The sequence below is a fragment of the Grus americana genome, chromosome 24, assembly GCF_028858705.1.
Source record: "Grus americana isolate bGruAme1 chromosome 24, bGruAme1.mat, whole genome shotgun sequence".
Classification (NCBI taxonomy): Eukaryota; Metazoa; Chordata; class Aves; order Gruiformes; family Gruidae; genus Grus; species Grus americana.
Window position 1 is genome coordinate 8,181,982 of NC_072875.1, and position 23,760 is coordinate 8,205,741.

The following is a 23,760-nucleotide window of genomic DNA, read 5'->3' on the forward strand; positions in this document are numbered from 1 at the left end:
CTCAAGGAGACGGTGGCTCAGGTGTCTGATGCAAAGGGGAACATAGTGCAGGCAGTGAGCGAGGTCCTTGAAGACCATGGTGTCCAAGAGGAGAAGAGAGAGGTAAGGGTGCTGGGGGTAGATGAGAGACCTCGCTCCCTTTCCGGGCTCCCTCCTGCGGCGTCCTCTTGGCACTCTCAAAGTCAGCACCTTTTCTGACAGGTCTTGCCTTGTGTTTTGTGACACGGAGGTGCTCCTTGGCTCTGTGCTAGGACCGGGGGTTTATGCAGAACGGTTCGTGCGTGTGGTGGTGGTCACTGCCATCTCTCCCTTTGCAATTCTTTCCCAGGAAATTCTGCGGTTGGCCCAGGCGGCAATTGAGAAGGCCCTTGACGACTCCATCCAGATGCGTGACTGGGCTCTGGAAGCCTTAGGTATGCAGACAGAAAGTCTCGCCGCCCTCGGTTTGCGTATGGCACTCCCCCAAAGTCTGCCAAGATCTGCTTTCAAGCCTGAGAAATGCATCCTCATGCACTGCTCCAACTCCTAATCTCTGTCCGCCTTCATGTCAGGTGCCACCATTGATGAGAAGAGGACATCCAAGAGTTATGGTGGGCAAGGCAAGAAGACCTGGTGGCTTTTTCCATTCGCCTTCTCTTCTGCAAACCCTCCAGAGACAATCTTGCAGGTATCACAAGGGAAGTCCTGACTTGCGGTTCACCTCCTTGCTTTCGGATTGGCAGACCAAGTGCACAGCACTTCCCTTCAGCCCGGCCGTACCGCTCGGCCCTGCAGTCTGCATCGCACTCCTGACCCCTGCGATTCCTGACGGCACTGCCCTCCCATCAGGAGGGGGACCGTGCTGAACCCAGCTGCTGTGACCTGCCCACCAGCCTTGGTTGCAGTTAGCCGAGGAACTTTGTCCTCGGCGGCCCCACTGCCAAACCGCAACTCGGAGGGTCCCTTTCCGGAGTGGGTGGGGGCTGCTGAGCCATGGGAGCAGGGAGAGACGCTCCTCCGGGTCCCCGGACCTAACCTGCATGACCAAGTCTGAAGCAGGGTCCAAGTCTGCATTGGACCCTGCAGCTGCAGGGCAATCTTTGAAGGGCGGTGGGGTGAGGTGCACTAGGGAGACCTGCCCTGCCTCTGCAGGCTCCAAGAAAGCAGAGCTGCCTTGGGAAAGGTGGTAGAGCCCAGAGGTTTTGTAGGAACCCTTCCGTATTGCCCTGCTGCCCATCGACTCGTACCCATTTACGAGCAGGATTGCAGCCCACAGGCAAGGCAAGGTCTCTGCTTCTGGCCAAACAGGCAGCTCCGTTGGCTCTTTGGCTGCCTTGCCGCTCATGGTCATGGCTTTCTGGTTTCAGCTCCGTATTGCCCCGGGCAGCTGCTGGGCTTTCCAAGGATCTCGAGGCCACGTGGTCATCCGTCTGCCTGAGCCAGTCTGGCCAACGGCTTTCACCATCTGGCATATCTCCGAGGCAGTCTCTCCTTCCAGGGAGGTCAGCAGCGCCCCCAAAGAGTTTGCTGTCTCCGTAAGTCTTTGCCTTGCGCTTCTTGGGGGGCCTGGCCCCGGGGAAAAGCTGTGCCAGAGACGTGCTTCTCACGGCGCTTACTCTCAGACAGCCGTCTGGGGCTGGCTGCTGCAGAGCACCGCATCCCCCGGGGGGGGCACTGGGGGCTCGTGGGGTTCTGTGCCTCTGGGGGCTTCTTCTCTGCTTCGTGGCCAAGGCTCCTGGAGCACGCGCTCAACGCCCCCTGACCCCGAGTCAGCCTAAGCTGTGCTAGGCTGCCGCTAGAGCCGAGGGAGGTGGGGAAGGGTTCCCGGGTTCAGCCTCGGCATGCCCTTTTGCTGACGCCCTGCTCGAGCCTGACCGGCTCCCTTTGTCTCTTGTCTTTGAGGGAGCGGATGAGGCAACGGCAGAAACGCTCCTGGGGACGTTCACCTACGACGTGCACAAGGAGATCGCTCAGACATTCCATGTGCAGGTACCGCAAGAGCTGTGGGCAGGATGCCCGGGAAGAAGGCAGGGTTGTCCGCAAGCCCTTGGGGAAAGAGTGCAGAGGATCACCCCAGCCAGCCTCTGCTCTCCCACGCTGCTTGCTCCTGCAGGGAGGACAGCAAGGGGAGACCAAATGGGGCTTTGCTCTGCTGGCTGAGGCAGCTGACCCACCTTTGCAAGGGCTTTCCTTTTCCTCCGCGTAGCGAGCGTAGAGAAAGCAGCGGTGGGAAGGGGTCCAGGAAGGGAAACAGTCCCCCTCAGGGCAGACGGCAGGAGGGAGGAGGGCAGACGTCTTCCCCCTCAGCGGGACGCTTCCCGTGTCCCAGAGCAGCCCAGGCAGCAAAACGCCTCCGCTTTCCACAGCTCCCCTCAGCAAGCCTCTGAGGCCAGACCTTTGCTTTCTAGGCACAGAGGGTTCCTCCATGGCCCTGGCAAAGAGGGGTCTGGTTGCCCTGGCTTCCTCCTTCGCCAGGGCTGCCGTTTGGTCCTCAGCAGGGGGAGCGCGGGCAGAGGGGGCGCCGGCGATGTGCTGTGGCTCTTGCCACCTCTGTAATGATGGCTCCCCCCATTTCTTTACAGAAGGAGCTTCCCCGGACCTTTCGCTACATCACACTCCGGGTGCACAGCAACTGGGGAAACCCAGAGTACACCTGTGTCTACCGAGTACAGGTTCACGGGAAGACGGTGAGCCGCAACGACCGCCCGCAGGCCCAAGAGCTCCTTTAGGAAGAAAAATAAAAGAAAGGAGATGTTTGGCAGCTTGACGTGTGTGTGTTCCTTGGGAAAGATCTTCCAGGGAGCTTCCAGCATCTTGTGCCTCTAGTGGGGAAGGGAGCTTTCTCTCTCAAGAGGAGGATGCTCGTGCTCCAAGGGACCTTGCACCCTTGGCAGGAGGATAAGGGATGGAAAACACCTAGGTGGGACAGGCTGCAAGGGACACAGGGAAGGGGAACGGGGCTTGAAGGACAAGCAGCCCGATGGTACAGCTCCAGCTTTGCAGCCCAGGGTCGCTCACCAAAGCTCCAGCGTCACTGGGAGAAAGCAGAATCTCCCGCTGGCAGAGAAGAGGAGCGAAGCAGGTCTGCCTGCAAGGCCCGGTGCTCGCTCTTCGTAGGCAGTGGGGTGCCCGTGCCGGTGGTCCCAAGGGCATTTGGCAGCTTGGGACTTCTCCGGGATGAAATGTTTCAGTTTCTTCCTAGCTTGGGGGGGTGCGTAAGGGGGGCATTTGGGGGCCCACTGGGGAGACGGACAGTAGAGCTGAGAGAGGTGCCCGGGCCCCTCAACTCCAGTCCCGAGCGGGGAGTGCTGTGCCCGGCACGGTGCATGGTCCCACGGTGGCATTTGAAGAGGGTGTTTGGAAAGAGCGGAGACAAATTGGGCCCCTGCTCTGCCTGACCCCTCTCCTGTCCCCCAGGAGACTTCTTCTGTTCCTCGCCTTCCTCCAGATCGCCATCCTCATCGTGGTTGTGCTGAAGGGAGACATCCTTGACTGGGTCCTGCCACCAAAGCTGGCGGCCGCCTTTGGGAGCCGCCCAGCGAGGTCCCAGCTCTTCTGAGATAAAGCAAGAAAGAGAATAAAGAAGTCTGTGATTGTAGAACAAGGGTGCGACCTTGTCAATGAATGTCCGCTGACGGGTCGGAGGGAGGTGGCTGCTGCTTTCCCTTCTGCCTGTGCACACCCCGCGATGGCTCTGCCTCAGACCTGGCTCTTGCCCGATTTGGAGGCAGGAATATCCCTTTGGTCGGTGTGGGTCAGCGTTCCTGGCTACATCCCCTCCCAAGATCTTGCCCATCCACAGTCTAGTGGGGGAGGGTGGGGGGGTGGAGGGGTGGGGGGGAATGTGGGAGAGACAGCCTTGATGCTGTGCCAGCACTGCTCAGTAGTAGCCAAAACACTGGTGTGTTATCAACACCTTGCTAGCTACCAACACAAAGCACAGCACTGAGAGAGATGCTTTGGGGAAAATTAACTCCCTCTCAGTCAGATCCAACACAGCCGTGGGTGTCTGTGGCTGAGGCAGTGTCTGAAGCGGTTTGGGGCAGTTGTGGGGTATTTGATCATAAACAGCTAATAGCTGAGGAGAGCTGGGGTGCCCAAGGATGACCCCGGAATCACAGAACCATAGAATCTTCAAGGTTGGCAAAGACCTCTAAGGTCATCAAGTCCAACCGTCAACCCAACAGCACCATGTCTACTAAACCATGTCCCGAAGTGCCACGTCTACAGGTTTTTTTGAACACCTCCAGGGTCAGGGATGGTGACTCCACCACCTCTCTGGGCAGCCTGTTCCAATGCCTGACCACTCTTTCGGTGAAGAAATTTTTCCTCATATCCAAGCTAAATCTCCTCTGATGCAACTTGAGACCATTCCCTCTTGTCCTTTCGCTAGTCACCTGGGAGAAGAGACCAACACCCACCCGGCTACAACCTCCTTTGAGGTAGATGTAGAGAGCGATAAGGTCTCCCCTCAGCCTTCTCTGCTCCAGGCTAAAGAACCCCAGTTCCCTCAGCCGCTCCCATCAGACGTGTGCTCCAGTCCCTTCAGTGCTCCCCACGAATATTTTGGGATTGGATTTATTGAAAGGGAAGTCCTGGACAGACTCGGCAGGGAAGCAGTGGAAGTTCGGGTCTCCGGCAACCCCGATAAGGCTTTTACAGACTGCTCCTACCCTCCCCCCCCCGCCCCTCTAAAATCGTGAATGTGAAACCCTGTCCCTTACCGCTGGCAGCGAGGGAGGGAATCGCTCCGGTGATAAGAGAGCTGCAGGAGCAGGGGCTAATTATTCCAGCTCACTCCCCTTATAACTCCCCAGTGTGGCCAGTTCGCAAACCGAATGGGAAGTGGCGGCTAACGATCGATTATCGATGCTTAAACGCTGGCACCAGTCCTCTGACAGCGGCCGTGCCTAATATGGCCGAACCGATTGTCACCATACAGGAACAGTCCCATAAAATTCAGCCACCATTGATGCAAAAGACATGGTTTTCATGGTTCCTCTACAGGAAGGTGATAGAGCTAGATTTGCATTTACATGGGAAGGTATACAATATACCTTTACTTGTTTGCCCCAAGGATATCGGCACTCGCCTACCTTGGCGCACCACGCCCTGGCCCAAGCACTGTCAGAAATCATCCCTGAGGAGGGAGTTAAAACCTACCAATACATTGATGATATATTGGTGGGGGGGGTCCGATGCCACTGCGGTGGGACAAACCCAAAAGAAAATGATCACTCACCTGGAAAGTTTAGAACTTCAGGTTCCAGCAGAAAAGATACAACTCCCCTCCCCCCGAGGTGAAGTTCCTAGGTATATGGTGGAAAGGAGGAGCGATTTCTATTCCCCCCAAAACCTTGGCTACTTTAGAACAGATAAAAATCCCAGGGGACAAAAAAAGGAACTGCAACATATCCTAGGCTTGCTGGTATTCTGGAGGAAACAGATGCCGGATTTTTCTGTCACAGCTCGTCCCCTGTATGATTTAACGCGCAAAAAAGCTACCTGGGATTGGACTCCTACTCATGAGGAAGCCCTAAAATTACTAGTGTTTGAAGCAGGAACATACCAAGCTTTGGGTCCACTACACCCGACAAATGCGCTCCAAATTGCATGGGGTTTTGCAGTTCATGGGGCATCTATACACGTGTGGCAGCGTGGACCGGAGGGTCCGACCCGCCCCAATGCGTTTCATTCACGCAGCTTGAAAGATGCAGAAAAGCGATACTCGGTCTGGGAAAAGGGTCTTTTTGTGGTGAGTCTAGCCTTGCAGGAGGCTGAAAGAATGATACGGCAACAATCCATAATCCTGCGCGGGCCCTTTAAGGTCCTAAACCCCGTACTGGCAGGCACCCCACCCCCTGTGGCAGTTGCCCAGTGGGAAAGGGTCAGGAAGCGGTATGCCCAGCTAGAGCCTTACAGTCACGCTTAGCCAGTGGAGGAGGGAGCACCCAAAATGCTCCAAATAATACAGGAAAAATCATCCACGCCCTGATGAGGAAACCCCTTCTTCCTACATAAAGGAAGCCCCCTCACTGGAATGCCACCTGAAAAATGTGTGCTTTACTGAGGCCTCTTGGAGGAGGGAGGGGAAAGTATGGAAATACCGAGCAGCTGCTCTGCACGTTGATTCTGGGGAGCCAATTGCAACAGAAGGAGAAGGGAGCGCGCAGGTGGGGGAACTGAGAGCAGTTTGGAGTGTGGTAATGAGAGAGACAGGCAGGATGGAACCCGTACACATCTCCACTGATCCTTGTGCCGTAGTCAAGGGATGCACCGAGTGGCTCTCCTTTTGGGAACAAAAGCAGTGGGAAGTAAACCGGGTGCCCGTATGGCAGAGGAAAAAGTGGGAGGAGATATTAAATGTGGCCAAGCAAAAGCCCGTATTGGTGGGGTGGGTAGCCGCCCACCAAGGGGGGGATCACCCAGCGCGCATTCCGAACAATCAGGTGGACTCGCTCACCCGCCTGGCTGTGCTGGCGGAAGAGAGAGAAGAGGAGAAATGGGAACGCTTATTGGAGTGGCTACACGTGATACGTGGTCACTCGGGAGTCAAAGATCTTCTTAAGGAGGCTGGGAGCAGAGGATGGCCTGCTCCCCGAAAACTCCGTAGCACAGTAATTTCTGCCTGCGGCCTATGCCGGACCAGACTGGAAAAGCACCCCTTTACAAGATCCTCCACTCCATCTGAGGGATGGGAAAGGACTATGGGAAACCTGGCAGGTCGATTACATAGGGCCTTTCAAGAAATCAGAAGGGAAACAGTATGTGCTTGTTGGGGTGGAAGTCACATCGGGACTTGTTCAGGCCGAAGCAGTAGCACGGGCGACTGGGGAGAATACAGTCAAAGGGTTAAAGCTGCGGTTTAGTTTTTTACCTAAACCTAAATCGATTCAATCAGACAACGGCAGCCACTTTACTGCCGGGGTGGTCCAGGCGTGGGCAAAAACCGAGGGAATACAGTGGACATTCCATACCCCCTACTATCCCCAAGCTAACAGGAGAGATAGTAGAAAGGACCAATGGACTCCTAAAAGGCATCCTGAGGCCTCGCGACCCTGGGTGGTCCGCAAGACTCCCGCATGCCATTGCCAGAGTAAATGGTCGATGGGGGATAAATGGATGCCCTGAACTCCCTGCTTTCTGTCCAACACCCCCCTCCTTGCTCCCTGGAAAGAGGGAGAAAAAGGACCCTGTAAAACCCTTACACTCTCCAGGACGACCTGTTCTGGTGGACCTCCCAACAGCGGGGGAGGTGCCTCTGACCCTTAAAACTCCACTGAACACCTATTCATGGATAGCTGCTGATGCCCATGGAAAGGAACGCGAGATTAATACCGGATGGATTGTCCCATCCTTTTAACCACCGATTTGAAAGAATCGGGATCTTTTCCTCTGTTCTTTCTTACAGGCGTAACTACCAGAAACATCCTCCACCGCAGAAAAGTCGAAGCTGGTGCTATTTTGGGGAATTTGTACTCGTAATCTGTGTGATACAGAGAGATACATAGCCAAACCATGACTGTCAATTCTGCTCAACACCGGCAATTGTGGGTCTGGTCCTATGTTCTTTGTCTCTCCCTATGTGTTAGAGGAATCCCAAGCCAAAATACCCCACGTCTGGCTTGGGAATTAGTTCAAGGTTTTGTTAGAATGTGGGCTTACCAAAATAAAGGTCTGTGTCTTACTTTACCTAGATCAGCCGAAGAAGGTTTAAGGTTTTTTTGTGTCACCTGTAAATCTGTCGTTTATCTTTAATATGACTAATGCCACGTCTGTAATGTTCCTGTCACCCCGCTGGACCGTCAAGAATAACGGGCTGTATTTTCGACAACAGCCAATGATAAGGTCTGATACATATGACGTTTGGAGTAAACCTCCAAAACAAGCCAAAAAATGCAAAGTTATATTCAACAGTGGTGTGTAAAGCTACTAGACCATCATTTAATGTCTCTATTCCTTCTCCGATCGATAGATCACACTCCTTATTTGCTAGCGCCAAAGGGAACATACCTGCTGGAAATGTCACTTTCAAAAAACTCACCAAGAAAACCTCCTGTTGTTATTATCCATGGGATCCTCTGTTTGATCCATTGGCAAAACCTGCTTTCTGTGAAGCAAACTATTCTACTCGATGGGACCCACAATGGCGTATCCTACTCCCGAATAAGACTCATATGACCTCTTGAGATAGAAATAATTTGATGTGGGCTTGGTCAGGAAACAAAGTGGGAGAAGTTTTTATAGAGCCCAAATGTGATCCACCTATCAGGGAAGCTGAAAACCCCCTTTTTAATTGTTCTGAGAGAATCGCTTGTGATTCGGGACCAGGGGATCCTCCTGAAACTTGGTTTATTGATAGTCTCAGAACTCTAATTCGAGATATGTGCACGTGCTGGGGATATCCTTCAAAGGGATGGCGAAATAGCGACAAAACTTGTAATACCACTCTTCCCTGAAGTCGCAAATTTTTTAAACAAGAACGGCGTGGAGTACCCTTTACTCATAATCCCCTACAAGGGACGCCTTTAAACACCAAGCCTATTATATGTGCTATCAATTATATGGGTCAATATACCTGTAAAACTAGCATATGTCCAGCCCCATTGGGACTAGCATGGGGGTGCTCCAATGGAAAATTTTACTCTCACTTAACACGGGAATATGCCGCCGGCCTGAGGTGTGGATTAGCTATCCCTTCTTTGTGTCCATCTCGTGTCTTTCATCTTATAGCACCTTCCCGGCGATCGCGCGGAGAAGCGGGAAGTAATCCAAAGGCTCGTCCCGATGGGGCGATTAATGGAGTCCAAACTCCCAGTTATTATACTGCTGCACAACTAACTGCGTTAATGTTTGAGAATATTTTTACCCCTTATGTAACCTTGAAACGACACCAGTTTGTCCTAGAAAATATTACCTGGCAGGTACATCTTTTAAGTAACTGGACACGATATGCTTTTGGAGCATTAAACTTACAGGTCCAACAGGTATCAAAGATAACCCTTCAGAATCGTCTAGCGCAGATTCTTCAGTTTCAAACACAGCCCCACCTCCGGTTCTCCGAACCCTTGCCGAGTCTGAAGCGTTCACGTCCACAGGCCTGGCTCTGACGGCTCTGGGCAAGCTCTGCTTACAGCTCTTTATGAATTCTGACAGCACATCAATGTAGCCAAAGGTGGCGTGGGCTGTAAAACAGCTCCACACCTGGGTTTGGAGCATCCCACTCCACGACAGAGGATTTGGCTTAGTAACAAAACGGTGAACCTTACCCTGCTTTAGCAGCTTCTTTAAGGCTGGTTCTTAAACCAGCTCTTTTTCCCCGTCAGTCTCTAATTTCTGAGACTCGCACTTGCTCATTCTTTCCGTCAAAGACTTATTTTAACATCAAAATTATCAGAATGGGATAGTTTCACTTGCATCATGATTTGCTTGAAGAAATTCCGGGCTGGTAAATACCGGGTTTGGCTTCACTCACACTGCCCTAAGCACTGCCCCAACGCAGTCACACGATCCCAGAAGGTACAAGGCTTCACGTGCTTCCATTAAAAAACACAAGAGCAAATATGCCCTGCAACAGTTCTGAGTGGCCTCATTATCTTTACACCTTCCCAAAAGGTTTAGTTCTGGCATTGTTGCCAAAAGAGTCGTCACTGTGCTTCTCACAACTCGCACCTTCTTTAGCAAATGCTGCTGCAGGATCTGTCGCAGCCTCTAGGGGAAGGTTCCTTTTGCTTTGATGCGTCCCGGGAAGATGCTCCTGAAGAGCTGAGTGAAGTAACCCGGTGGGAAAATCAAAATTCTTAGACACAGTGTCAGGGTCTTTGGCCATGCAGAAACCATGAGTGATGCTTCACAGTGATGCTTGAACGTAATGTTAAAACTCCTCTGAGCGTACAAACTCTCCCTCTCTCTCCTCTTATATGTACACTCCTTTATGCAGGCTCTTCCTGTATTCCATTCAACTCTACACTGTCACTTTCTGACTGACTCTGATTTTGAAAAGAAAGTAATAGAAGCATCCGTTCCCTGCTGGGAGACATTTTTGTTTGCTAAGATAAGCTTCTTCCCTGTGTACCTTCTCTTCAGGATAGAAGAGGGTAACTCTCTTGCCCCTCTGACTATTCAGATGATCTCTAAAAAGGTAGATTCGTTAAAGGGTGGTTGACTGTTGTCGACAATGAAATGCATGTCTAAATCCCATGTAGATGGTTTCTCCACTGCACTTAACGGGAGATTAAATATAGGCAGCAGAGAGAGACCTTTCCCATTTAGTCTTGGCACAAGTAGACTAAAATACACTTTCTTTTCCCATTTCTTAACCTACCTCCTTTTGACGAACATTTGCACCCGTGTCAGCTCTTGCAGAGGTTTTCCTAAATGCGCCTCATTTATCTTCGTCTCATGTAAAGGCAATTACGACTAAGCGTGGTGGGTTGACCCTGGCTGGACAGCAGGTGCCACCCAAAGCCGCTCTATCGCTCCCCCTCCTCGGCGGGACAGGGGAGAGAAAACATAGCAAAAGGCTCGTGGGTCGAGATAAGGGCAGGGGGATCAGTCAGCAATTACTGTCACGGGCAAAACAGACCGAGCTCGGGAAAGTTAATTTATTACTCATCGAACCAGAGTCGAGTAATGAGAAGCAAAACCAAATCTTAAAAACACTTTCCCCCCACCCCTCCCTTCTTCCCGGACTAAACTTCACTCCTAATTTTCTCTGCCTCGTCCCCCCGAGCAGTGCAGGGGGACGACGAATGGGGGTGCCGTCAGTTCATCACACGTTGTGTCTGCCCCTCCTTCCATAGGCTGAAACGGGCAAGATCTTGGGAGGGGATGTAGCCAGGAACGCTGACCCACACCGACCAAAGGGATATTCCTGCCTCCAAATCGGGCAAGAGCCAGGTCTGAGGCAGAGCCATCGCGGGGTGTGCACAGGCAGAAGGGAAAGCAGCAGCCACCTCCCTCCGACCCGTCAGCGGACATTCATTGACAAGGTCGCACCCTTGTTCTACAATCACAGACTTCTTTATTCTCTTTCTTGCTTTATCTCAGAAGAGCTGGGACCTCGCTGGGCGGCTCCCAAAGGCGGCCGCCAGCTTTGGTGGCAGGACCCAGTCAAGGATGTCTCCCTTCAGCACAACCACGATGAGGATGGCGATCTGGAGGAAGGCGAGGAACAGAAGAAGTCTCCTGGGGGACAGGAGAGGGGTCAGGCAGAGCAGGGGCCCAATTTGTCTCCGCTCTTTCCAAACACCCTCTTCAAATGCCACCGTGGGACCATGCACCGTACCGGGCACAGCACTCCCCGCTCGGGACTGGAGTTGAGGGGCCCGGGCACCTCTCTCAGCTCTACTGTCCGTCTCCCCAGTGGGCCCCCAAATGCCCCCCTTACGCACCCCCCCAAGCTAGGAAGAAACTGAAACATTTCATCCCGGAGAAGTCCCAAGCTGCCAAATGCCCTTGGGACCACCGGCACGGGCACCCCACTGCCTACGAAGAGCGAGCACCGGGCCTTGCAGGCAGACCTGCTTCGCTCCTCTTCTCTGCCAGCGGGAGATTCTGCTTTCTCCCAGTGACGCTGGAGCTTTGGTGAGCGACCCTGGGCTGCAAAGCTGGAGCTGTACCATCGGGCTGCTTGTCCTTCAAGCCCCGTTCCCCTTCCCTGTGTCCCTTGCAGCCTGTCCCACCTAGGTGTTTTCCATCCCTTATCCTCCTGCCAAGGGTGCAAGGTCCCTTGGAGCACGAGCATCCTCCTCCTGAGAGAGAAAGCTCCCTTCCCCACTAGAGGCACAAGATGCTGGAAGCTCCCTGGAAGATCTTTCCCAAGGAACACACACACGTCAAGCTGCCAAACATCTCCTTTCTTTTATTTTTCTTCCTAAAGGAGCTCTTGGGCCTGCGGGCGGTCGTTGCGGCTCACCGTCTTCCCGTGAACCTGTACTCGGTAGACACAGGTGTACTCTGGGTTTCCCCAGTTGCTGTGCACCCGGAGTGTGATGTAGCGAAAGGTCCGGGGAAGCTCCTTCTGTAAAGAAATGGGGGGAGCCATCATTACAGAGGTGGCAAGAGCCACAGCACATCGCCGGCGCCCCCTCTGCCCGCGCTCCCCCTGCTGAGGACCAAACGGCAGCCCTGGCGAAGGAGGAAGCCAGGGCAACCAGACCCCTCTTTGCCAGGGCCATGGAGGAACCCTCTGTGCCTAGAAAGCAAAGGTCTGGCCTCAGAGGCTTGCTGAGGGGAGCTGTGGAAAGCGGAGGCGTTTTGCTGCCTGGGCTGCTCTGGGACACGGGAAGCGTCCCGCTGAGGGGGAAGACGTCTGCCCTCCTCCCTCCTGCCGTCTGCCCTGAGGGGGACTGTTTCCCTTCCTGGACCCCTTCCCACCGCTGCTTTCTCTACGCTCGCTACGCGGAGGAAAAGGAAAGCCCTTGCAAAGGTGGGTCAGCTGCCTCAGCCAGCAGAGCAAAGCCCCATTTGGTCTCCCCTTGCTGTCCTCCCTGCAGGAGCAAGCAGCGTGGGAGAGCAGAGGCTGGCTGGGGTGATCCTCTGCACTCTTTCCCCAAGGGCTTGCGGACAACCCTGCCTTCTTCCCGGGCATCCTGCCCACAGCTCTTGCGGTACCTGCACATGGAATGTCTGAGCGATCTCCTTGTGCACGTCGTAGGTGAACGTCCCCAGGAGCGTTTCTGCCGTTGCCTCATCCGCTCCCTCAAAGACAAGAGACAAAGGGAGCCGGTCAGGCTCGAGCAGGGCGTCAGCAAAAGGGCATGCCGAGGCTGAACCCGGGAACACTTCCCCACCTCCCTCGGCTCTAGCGGCAGCCTAGCACAGCTTAGGCTGACTCGGGGTCAGGGGGCGTTGAGCGCGTGCTCCAGGAGCCTTGGCCACGAAGCAGAGAAGAAGCCCCCAGAGGCACAGAACCCCACGAGCCCCCAGTGCCCCCCCCCGGGGGATGCGGTGCTCTGCAGCAGCCAGCCCCAGACGGCTGTCTGAGAGTAAGCGCCGTGAGAAGCACGTCTCTGGCACAGCTTTTCCCCGGGGCCAGGCCCCCCCAAGAAGCGCAAGGCAAAGACTTACGGAGACAGCAAACTCTTTGGGGGCGCTGCTGACCTCCCCGGAAGGAGAGACTGCCTCGGAGATATGCCAGATGGTGAAAGCCGTTGGCCAGACTGGCTCAGGCAGACGGACGACCACGTGGCCTCGAGATCCTTGGAAAGCCCAGCAGCTGCCCGGGGCAATACGGAGCTGAAACCAGAAAGCCATGACCATGAGCGGCAAGGCAGCCAAAGAGCCAACGGAGCTGCCTGTTTGGCCAGAAGCAGAGACCTTGCCTTGCCTGTGGGCTGCAATCCTGCTCGTAAATGGGTACGAGTCGATGGGCAGCAGGGCAATACGGAAGGGTTCCTACAAAACCTCTGGGCTCTACCACCTTTCCCAAGGCAGCTCTGCTTTCTTGGAGCCTGCAGAGGCAGGGCAGGTCTCCCTAGTGCACCTCACCCCACCGCCCTTCAAAGATTGCCCTGCAGCTGCAGGGTCCAATGCAGACTTGGACCCTGCTTCAGACTTGGTCATGCAGGTTAGGTCCGGGGACCCGGAGGAGCGTCTCTCCCTGCTCCCATGGCTCAGCAGCCCCCACCCACTCCGGAAAGGGACCCTCCGAGTTGCGGTTTGGCAGTGGGGCCGCCGAGGACAAAGTTCCTCGGCTAACTGCAACCAAGGCTGGTGGGCAGGTCACAGCAGCTGGGTTCAGCACGGTCCCCCTCCTGATGGGAGGGCAGTGCCGTCAGGAATCGCAGGGGTCAGGAGTGCGATGCAGACTGCAGGGCCGAGCGGTACGGCCGGGCTGAAGGGAAGTGCTGTGCACTTGGTCTGCCAATCCGAAAGCAAGGAGGTGAACCGCAAGTCAGGACTTCCCTTGTGATACCTGCAAGATTGTCTCTGGAGGGTTTGCAGAAGAGAAGGCGAATGGAAAAAGCCACCAGGTCTTCTTGCCTTGCCCACCATAACTCTTGGATGTCCTCTTCTCATCAATGGTGGCACCTGACATGAAGGCGGACAGAGATTAGGAGTTGGAGCAGTGCATGAGGATGCATTTCTCAGGCTTGAAAGCAGATCTTGGCAGACTTTGGGGGAGTGCCATACGCAAACCGAGGGCGGCGAGACTTTCTGTCTGCATACCTAAGGCTTCCAGAGCCCAGTCACGCATCTGGATGGAGTCGTCAAGGGCCTTCTCAATTGCCGCCTGGGCCAACCGCAGAATTTCCTGGGAAAGAATTGCAAAGGGAGAGATGGCAGTGACCACCACCACACGCACGAACCGTTCTGCATAAACCCCCGGTCCTAGCACAGAGCCAAGGAGCACCTCCGTGTCACAAAACACAAGGCAAGACCTGTCAGAAAAGGTGCTGACTTTGAGAGTGCCAAGAGGACGCCGCAGGAGGGAGCCCGGAAAGGGAGCGAGGTCTCTCATCTACCCCCAGCACCCTTACCTCTCTCTTCTCCTCTTGGACACCATGGTCTTCAAGGACCTCGCTCACTGCCTGCACTATGTTCCCCTTCGCATCAGACACCTGAGCCACCGTCTCCTTGAGCTCCCGCATCTTCAGCTCCAGCCAAGCCTGTGAGTTCCTGGAGGCAAAGAGAAAGCAGGTCTTGTCCAGCAGCTGCCCAGCCTCTGCAGGCAGGCAGGCTCCCAACGCCACGCAGAGAAGGGTCCCGTGGGCCTGGGCCCCGCCCCCATCCCCCAGAGCCTTTCTGTCCTCTGGTTTACAAAGGGCTCCCTTCCACCACCGCGAGTAGTAGACGGGGAAGGTCAGGAGCCCTGGGCGTGAGGCGAGTGCGTGCAGGCAGCACGATGGCTCCACAGAGCGCGTTCCTTGGCGAGAAAGCACTCTTACCTCAGAGACTGCAGCTCCGCTTCCGGAAGCCCTGGCGCCTCCTGCAAGGTAAAGAGGGGGTGGGATGGACTCTGGAAGTAGCTCGTTTACTGCCAAAATTGACGCTTGGGAGAGACACTCCGCTGGAGCAAGCACGAGCAGCACTGCCAGGGCTTCCCCAAGGAGACTCCCCTAGGGAGAGCAGGCAGAATTTCCTGCTGCTTCAAGTCACTTTGGAGACACCGCGACCCAAAGGTTGGCCTCTTTGACCAGCCATGTTCAGCAGAGCATCTTTCGGGTCTCCGTCTGACCCCCGAGGCTATCCAAGAGGGATGCAGGCAGCAAAGGCACCTTCTGCCAAAGTGCTCCACACTTCAGCCTGCCATTCTGCCAAGGTCGCTCCAGGAGAACCGGCTCCATGTTGAACCCCATCAAGGCGCTGAGGAGTTTGGAGGACAAACAGACGTGCCCCTCCCCCCAGCCTCTGCCCCCCTCCCACCCCCCCTTTTCTGCCTCAGCGGTGACGGGCATAAAAATGAGCCCCGTGTTCCCAGGGGAGGCAGGAGGGCAGAAGCACGGCCTTTGCAGGCGTTGGCTTTCCCACAGCAAGAGGCACTTACCCACCGCACTCCCTTTCCCCACAGCGTGGAGGTCAAGCAGTAGACAACAGCTGTGGATCACATTGTCAAGAGATGGTTATTTTCCTCAGGAGCTGGTCGCTCTCCCCAGGACTGAGAGGACCGTTTTTGGTCAGGGGTACTCACCAGACAGGATGGGAAGCAGCAGGAACAGGAGCCTCAGGACCCGCCTGCCCTTCTGCTGGGTGTCACAGTGTCTAAAAGAGAGGGAACGGTATTGTCACCAAAGCCCAAGGTTGGGACACATATTTGCCAGGGGTCCCTTTAGGAGCTCACGCGCCACCAGGAGGAACCTGGTGCTCAGCACAGCTGCAAGCGCGAGGGCCCAAGGGCCTTTGGGAAGGTCTGGCCCGTTGAACACCGCCCCTGGGACACAAAGACCTCTGGGACCTCTGGCCTGACACGGGGAGGGGCAGCAGCATGGCCCCACTCAGCTCTCCCCAGAGAAGGGGCAGGGCCGTGCCCCCGGAGTGGGGTTGCTGGGCTGCCGGGCTGGAGGGCACTAGTGCAGACAGCCCCTATGCTCTGGGTCTGCCTGCTCTGCCGGGAAGCCAGGCAGCACACAAGGCTTCTGGCCGGATCCCTCCCTGCTTTCTGGGCCCCATTGCACCCACCTGCCCATCCTGGCTGAGATCCCTGCAATTGCAGCACACTGGCCAGGAGGAGGGAAAAGCCTGCTCTTCTCCTGAGACCCAGGCACCTCTTCTCCAGGCATCCGCTTGCTGCTGAAAGCGCTCTGCTTCACGCTGCTGCCCACCTCTGCAGCGTGGGGTTTTATGGCGGGCAGCAGGTTATGACCTCACAAGAGCTGGCTGGTGATGCCCATGATGACCTCAGAGGGGCTGCCCAGGACGGGGTGGCTGTGCCACCCGGGAGGGAGACACCCTGCGGGTTAGCCCCCACCCACACCCGCAGCTCGCAGAGACAAGGGGTGCAGAAGCACGTGGGAGCACAGAGAGCGAGCGGCACCTCCTTTGGCTGCCCCGGCAAGCTGCTGTGCCGTTACACACCTCCTCCTGCGCTGGGCGGTGGCATGCCCTGTGCTCCGGGCTTGTACTGGGGCCCCCAGAGCTGGTTGCAGAACTCCAGGTGGGGTCTCACGAGAGCGGAGGAGAGCGAGAGAGTCCCCTCCCTGGACCTGCTGGTCACGCTTCTTTGCATGCAGCCCAGGGTACAGGAAAGATGGTCAGGGACTGTTTATCAGGGAGTGTAGCGACAGGACAAGGGGTAATGGGTTTAAGTTGAAGGAGGGTCAATTTAGATTAGATGTTAGAAAGAAATTCTTTACTGTTAGAGTGGTGAGGTACTGGAACAAAGAGGTTGTGGGTGCCCCATCCCTGGAAGTGTTTAAGACCAGGTTGGATGAGGCTTTGGGCGATGTGGTCTAGTGGAGGGTGTCCCTGCCCACAGCAGGGGGGTTGGAACTAGATGATCTTTAAGGTCCCTTCCAACCCAAACCATTCTATGATTTTATGATTCTATGATACGGTTGGCTTTCTGGGCTGCGAGCGCAAGAGAATTGACCAGGGCCAGTTCTGCCCCTCCTGGTATGACCCCAAGCTCTTCTACCGCCTGCTGTCGCATGCGCTGTCTGAGGAGACCTACAGCGCCCTGGCGTATGCACTGGGAAAGATCCTCCCCGTGGCCAGTGAGGGGCTGCTGCCCTTTTGACAGCTCCTGCCAATAAAGCCTTTTCTATCTCCGCCTCCATGTGCACACCTCGGGTGCGTGCGTTGGGGCGCAGGGAGAGGGTCTTGCCCTGCATGCCGCTCCGCGCAGCCTCTCCAGGCCAGGCCCAGTCTCATCTGCAAGGCACTGGGCGCCGCCACCCTGCCTGCCGCAAGCCAGGTCCCTGCGTGCCAGCCTCACCTGGCCTCCCTCCCTCCCTCCCTCCCTCTGTCCCCACAGTATTTATGACGCTGTAGAATCGGGTGGAACCACCGTCTTCTCAGGCCACGGTCGTTTTCTTACTCCACCTTTTCGGCAACCATTTAGCAATGTGCAGGCCACCCCGGTAAGCGTGTCTGAGGCTACTCAGGCTCCAGCAGCCGGGGACTCATTTACACCGAGGCCGGCAAACACGCTCACCCACAGACCCCTAGACCCTTCCAAGCCCCCTCCCTTCCTCCCTCCCCAATGCTCCCCACGACCCCCACAGCTGCCCTCCCACACCACAGCCCCACAGCCCCTGCCCTTCTCCCTCCCCACAGCCCCACGGCCCACGTCTCCTGCCTCCCCAGGCTCCCATCCCTGGTGGCACCACAGCCCAGCAGGCCCCTGTCCCCATTGTCGTGGTTTTACCCCAGCCGGCAGCTAAGCACCACGCGGCCGCTCGCTCGCTCGCTCGCTCCCACCCGCCCCCCCCCCCGCCCGGTGCAATGGAGGAGAGAGTCGGAAGAGTGACAGTGAAAAAACTCATGGGTTGAGATAAAGACACTTTAATAAGGAAAGCAAAAGCCGTGCGTTCATCTTACAGAAACACAGGTGGTGTGTTGCGTGGAGCTCCTGGGCACCAAAGCAGCTCAGGTCAGGTCCACTGCTGCACTTGCACTGCTTCTTGTAAGGCTTGTCCTCTGTTGCTTCAGGTGGTTCCTGCTACGGTAATTCCTCTAACACGCAACTCAAATCATGCGCTACAACCATTTAAAAGCATTTCCATTACAGTCTCCACCCCTGGTCCCTCTGGGCCAGACCATCGGGTCTAACATTGCGATGAACTCCTCCCCTTGCCCCTGCTCCGGCTTGGACTTATCCACAGGCTGCAGTCCCTTAGGGGTGCACCTGCTCCAAGTGGAGCCTGACCTATGAGCCACAGTCTCTCCAGGGCTATACCTGCTGCGGCATAGACTTATCCACAGTCACAGTCGCTTCGAGGTGCACCTGCTCCAGCGTGGCCTTACCCACAGCCACAGTCACTGCAGTCCCTTCAGAAATAAACCTGCCCTGTGGCGGGCACACGCTTTGAGGTGTTCCAGCATGACCCCACGCACAGCCACCGATGCTTCAAGGTGTACCTGCTGCAGCATGGACTTATCCACTGCGCGCAGCCGCTTGAGGGGCCAGAGCTGAAGCACGTGGGTCACTGCCTGCCTGCTGCATGCCTGCTGCATGCCCCCACCCCTTCCTCCTGGCGTCCCCCCGCCTGCCGGCAGCCGTGGCTCTCCGAGCACGGGAGAGACCGCATTCCGCTTGGGAGTCTGCAAGCATGGTGTCTGCCTGGGCTAGAGCAGAGGGATAGTCTTCCTTTTTCCCCTTCCCGGGCTGTAGCTTGGGGGCTGGATGCTTGAGCTCTGTGCTGGAGCCCACGCGGAGTGGCCGTCCGTGCACATCTGTGGTGCACACCCGTGGTGCACACGCCTGCGTGTGAGTGTCTGTGTGTGCCTGCTGGGAGGCCGCGCGCAGCCTGGCTCATGCCTGGTGCTGGGGCGGGGAGCTGTGAGAGCCGGATGGTCAAGGAACAGGCAAACCCCACGGGGAGACGCCGACAGGCAGCACCCGCAGTCGCTCCCGCCCGCATGCTAAGACCGGGTGCTGAGAGTGACGCCCTGTTTCCCCGTGGCGGCGGCTGGGCCCCGCCTCAGCTCTTGGCGCCAGCCCCAGGGAGGTGATGGCCATGTCACAGTGGGCAGCAGTGGCTGTGTCACTGCGATGTCACTGTGCCTTTGTGAGACAGGCGCCCTGGCAGGTAGAAAGGGAGCTGCTCCCAGAGGCGGGGGAGCATTTGGAGGAGAACCCAACCTCAGTGCTACTGGGCAGGAGTTTGGAGAGCAGTCGCCAACGACCTGTCCTGTGTCCGCCGTGCAGCGGAAGGTGCCCGACGGAGAAGAGGAGGTGAGGGCCGAGTACGCCCACGGTCCCCGCAGCCCTTGGCTGGGGGGGTCTGTGTGTGTCTGCCAGCGGCAGGGGGAAGGCAGCTGCCTGGACCGAGGCACGTGTGCTGCTGGGGCTGGTAAGGGGGGGACCAAGAGGAAGGGGATCCCGGGGGTGGGGAGCGTATTGAGCTCACAGGGCGGGATGTGGATGCTGGAGGTGGCGCGGCAGAGGCCCCAGGGCAGGAGGGGCCCCGTGAGCACCCGGCATAGCAGGGCAGGGGAAGCTCCTTCTCTCCTCAGCCCCCCACCACCTCCTGCCACGTGCTCGGCACCCAGCTGGCGCAGGCCGAGCCGAGCACGCAACTAGTGCACGTGCGCGCACAGGACCGCTGGCTGCGGGGGCTGCAGGCGCGCGAGCGCAGGCAGCTGACGGTGCTCCTCTCTGGGGGGAGGCTCCCGTGGCAGCCCTGGGCATCCCTGAGCGTGCATCTGCGTGGCCGTGCCCTGCGCGTGAGAGAGCGTGTGCGCGCCTGTGCTCGGGGACTGTCCCCGCCAGTGTGTGTGCCTGACAGTGCCCGCGCCCGTGCCCCTCACACCCTGCTGGCTCCCGCCGTGCAGGTGCAGCCATGCTGGCAGAAGCGGTGAAGGAAGACCTCCGCATGCTCCGGGAGCGCCTGGCCCAGTGTTCTGCGGAGTCCGTAAGGCACAAGGAGCTGCTGCGGTGTCTGGTAGGTGTGGAGCGTTCCCCTTGCCCCCGGGGGCTGGGGCTGCGAGAGCTGAGCCCCTGACCCCTCCTTTGCCCACGCAGGGGAAGAAGCAGCAGGAGCTGAGGGAAGCCATGGAGGAGCTCAGGAGAGAGGTCAGTGTCCCCTCCTGCGCCCATGTCGGCCAGCAGCGGCGGCTGGGGCTGTGTCAGGGGCTCATTGCCTGTGTCCGGCTCCTCTTCCCAGAACTGTGATGTGGCGCGGTGTTTCCGAAACAACCGCCAGGAGCTCCAGGAGCTGGAGGGGCTGGTGGCCCAGACAAAGGTGAGTTCACAGAATCCCAGACGGCTTGAGGTTGGAAGGCACCTCTGGTGATCATCTTGTCTCGTGCACTTGCCCCTGCTCGAGCAGGGTCACCGAGAGCCAGGCGCTTGGGACCATGTCCAGGTGTGGACCACGTCCAGAGTTGGGCCTGGGGGTCCCTCTGTCTGCCCGCAGTGCCTGCAGGGCTGGGAAGGAGAGGGGACGCGAGGGCCAAGGCAGTGCCCGAAGGGAGCCGGGAGGGGATAAGGCGGAGGGCAGTGCGCTCGTGGGAGTGTGCCGGTGCCCTGACAGCTGCTCCTCTTCCCCTCCTCTCCCGCAGGAGCACTTTCAGATGGAGAACGGGGAGGCAGGCGTGAGCGTGGAAGAGGCGCAGAAGGTAGAGGGGAGAAGGAGGCCCGTCCTGACAGGGTCAGGGAGGGGGGGTGCCAGTGCTGGGGCCATGCAGCCCAGCAGCCATAGCAGTGGTGTGGCTGGGGAGGACCTTTCCTTTGGGCCTCGATGGCATCCGTGATGGAGGGCTGGGGCCTCTGGATTGGGAGGGGGGTGCCGGGTAGTCTGGCGGTGGGCCCTCGCCGGTGCCACGGGGGTCCTCGTCCAGCCCCTGCCCCTCCTGGAGAGGTTCCTGTTTCCCTTTCTCTCGCAGGCAGACCTCTTTCAGGGAAAGGCAGGGGGAGGCACAGCAGTGCAGGTCCCTCGTGCCCCCTACCCCAGCCACCTCCTGCCAAGTCCTGGGCACCCAGCTAGTGCAGGCCGAGCTGGGCACAGGCCGGGGGGGGCGTACAGGACCGCTGGCTGGGTGCAGATGTGCAGGTGACTGATGGGTGCTGGGACGTGGGAAGCTGGGGCAGTGCCATGGGCGAGGAGGGTGTACATCTGTGACAGGGAATCTGATGGTTCCGCATTCCTGCAGGCAGCAGAGGCTCTGGGGACTGATGGAGGAGCTAGCAGAGATTCTCTGCAGAGCTCCACACAAATGGCAAACAGGAAGGAGCTCCTGCAGCATATGGTAGGTGTGGAGTGGCTCCTGGTCCGCAGGGGCTGGGGCTGCAGACCCTGAGCCCCTGCTCTCCTTTCCGTATTGCAGGAGGAGATCCATCAGGATCTGCATCACACCATAGAGAAGTTCAGCAGTGAGGTTGGTGTCCTCTCCTCTGCCCATGTCCCAGAGCTGAGTCGGCTGGGGCTGAGAGGTTTGAAGGGACTTCTGGAGGTCATCTTGTCTTGTCCAAACCCCCTCTCTCAAGGAGGGTCACCTTGTGCTGGTCGCCCAGTGGCTGTGGGCAGAAGTGTGACTGGGGAGGACATTTTCCCACGAATATGGGGGCATCCACCACTTCCCTATGCCTGGCCTTGCGAGTTGCCCAGTCTCCCAGTGCCCTTGGGCAGTGGGGTAGCGAGTGGGCATGGCCCTGGGGCTGGAGAGGGGCGAGGGTGCCCAGGTCCCAGCTCAGCTGCCCACATGATACACCGTTGTTTTGCAGGGGGACAAGCACTACGCCCGGATGAAGGCCTGGCTGCAGGCAGACAAGCAGGAGAATGAGGTAGTGCCGAAAGGGCTGGGGGAAACTGGGTGGGTGTCCATGGGCTCTGGTGTGGAGGGGGGTTGTAGGAGGGCCACGGCGGGCTCAGGGACTCAGACCTTTCCTTCTCCCAGGCACTGCGTCAGGAAATAAAGAAGCTTGAGGAGGCACTGGAGCAGGAAGAGACCTGGTGAGTTGGTCCCCTCGGCCCAGATGGGTGCCTGGGGTGGTCTCTGCAGCACCTGGAGTGATGGGACTGCCAATGCTGGTGCCAGGCAATGGGGTGGGGGGAATGTGCAGCCTGCGGTGTGACAGGGGAGCGCAATCCCTGCCTGGGGCGGTGTATGTTTGGAAGGGGACCCCACTCTCCATAGATGGCCATGGAGGTCTGTAACTCGTCCAACCAAGCCCTGTTGCCTGCAGCCAGCGGCAGAGCAAGGAGGAGGCAGAGGCGCCGGGGACTGTACTGCCAGAGGCGATGGAAGCACAGCTGGTAAGGGGGAGAGCCTGTGCCAGCCCCTGCCCCAGCCAGCGTGGGTATCCCTGGGGAGAGGGGTCCATGGAGGTCACAGCCATGCGTGGGCTATAGTCCTGCGCAAGGCGAGGTCAGGGGCACTGTGCAACCCCAGCTGTCCCGACTGCGCGGCAGTGCCTGACAAGCGTCCTTGCTCTGTGTTGACCTGCAGGAGAGGGACATGCTGGTGAGGAGAGGCGGCTTCATGTATTGGCTGCAGTGAGTGTCCCCTCTGGGTCCCCTGTCCCTGGGGCCCACTCCCAGGCAGTGAGTGGGATGGGTCGGACACCTGCTTCAGCTGCTGGGGCTCACAAGTCCAGGCTGCTGAGGAGCTGCTGGCCGGCTGTGGGCTTTGCCACTGGGAAGTGCTCAGCGTTGCTTTTCTCTGGGCCAGGGTGTTTTCCCGGGCTTGTGGAGTCTCCTGTCCCACCCTGCCTGAGGGAGCAGTGCGAAACGGCTGGGGAGGCAGCCCGTGGGGCTCCCAGAACAGCGCCCTCCATCCCATAGGCAAGATGGGGTGAGGATGCATCCACCCTGCCCTGTCTCCCACCCCTCTTCTGCCCCACAGGATACTCTGCCTATTCTTGGTCAGCCTGCAGCTGGCCGCCGGCTTTGCTCTGGTTGCTGTGGTGCTCTACGCCTCCTGGTGCGACCCTGAGCTCTTCTACCACCTGCTGTCACGTGTGCTGTCTCAGGAGAACTACACCGCCCTGGCATATGCACTGGGAAAGATCCTCCCCGTGGCCAGTGAGGGGCTGCTGCCCTTTTGACAGCCCCTGCCAATAAAGCCTTTTCTATCTCCACCTCCATGTGCATACCTCGGGTGCGTGCGTTGGGATGCAGGGAGAGGGTCTTGCCAGGGATGACCATAGAGTCACAGAACCATAGAAACTTCAAGGTTGGCAAAGACCTCTAGGATCATCAAGTCCAACCGTCAACCCAACAGCACCATGTCTACTAAACCATGTCCCAAAAGTGCCACGTCTACAGGTTTTCTGAACACCTCCAGGGTCAGGGATGGTGACTCCACCACCTCTCTGGGCAGCCTGTTCCAATGCCTGACCACTCTTTCGGTGAAGAAATTTTTCCTCATATCCAAGCTAAATCTCCTCTGATGCAACTTGAGACCATTCCCTCTTGTCCTTTCGCTAGTCACCTGGGAGAAGAGACCAACACCCACCCGGCTACAACCTCCTTTGAGATAGATGTAGAGAGCGATAAGGTCTCCCCTCAGCCTCCTCTGCTCCAGGCTAAAGAACCCCAGTTCCCTCAGCCGCTCCACTCCCTTCACCAGCTTCGTTGCCCTTCTCTGGACACACTCCAGCACCTCAATGTCCTTCTTCTACTGAGGGGCCCAAAACTGAACACAATATTTGAGTTGCAGCCTCACCAGAGCCGA

The 23,760-nt window shown here is 57.5% G+C and overlaps 3 protein-coding genes across 3 annotated transcripts; 2 read left to right on the forward strand and 1 right to left on the reverse strand.

Moving 5' to 3' along the window:
- The first annotated feature begins 544 nt into the window (after window positions 1-544).
- Window positions 545-3,538, forward strand: LOC129196035 (SUN domain-containing protein 3-like). Its single transcript, XM_054802841.1, has 5 exons — window positions 545-667; window positions 1,347-1,514; window positions 1,882-1,968; window positions 2,562-2,666; window positions 3,428-3,538. Exons 1-5 carry the CDS (start codon window positions 545-547, stop codon window positions 3,536-3,538), a joined length of 594 nt encoding a protein of 197 aa, XP_054658816.1.
- Window positions 3,539-11,024: 7,486 nt separating this feature from the next.
- Window positions 11,025-14,573, reverse strand: LOC129196036 (SUN domain-containing protein 3-like). The gene is made up of 7 exons (XM_054802842.1): window positions 14,463-14,573; window positions 14,152-14,236; window positions 13,898-14,013; window positions 13,051-13,218; window positions 12,595-12,681; window positions 11,897-12,001; window positions 11,025-11,135 (listed from the first exon to the last, which is right to left on the reverse strand). Exons 1-7 carry the CDS (start codon window positions 14,571-14,573, stop codon window positions 11,025-11,027), a joined length of 783 nt encoding a protein of 260 aa, XP_054658817.1.
- A 254-nt stretch (window positions 14,574-14,827) lies between these two features.
- Window positions 14,828-23,131, forward strand: LOC129196037 (uncharacterized). Its single transcript, XM_054802843.1, has 13 exons — window positions 14,828-14,918; window positions 19,161-19,436; window positions 19,918-20,027; window positions 20,108-20,158; window positions 20,250-20,327; window positions 20,647-20,703; window positions 21,238-21,333; window positions 21,412-21,462; window positions 21,809-21,868; window positions 21,982-22,037; window positions 22,271-22,340; window positions 22,534-22,580; window positions 22,930-23,131. Exons 1-13 carry the CDS (start codon window positions 14,828-14,830, stop codon window positions 23,129-23,131), a joined length of 1,245 nt encoding a protein of 414 aa, XP_054658818.1.
- Window positions 23,132-23,760: the final 629 nt, after the last annotated feature.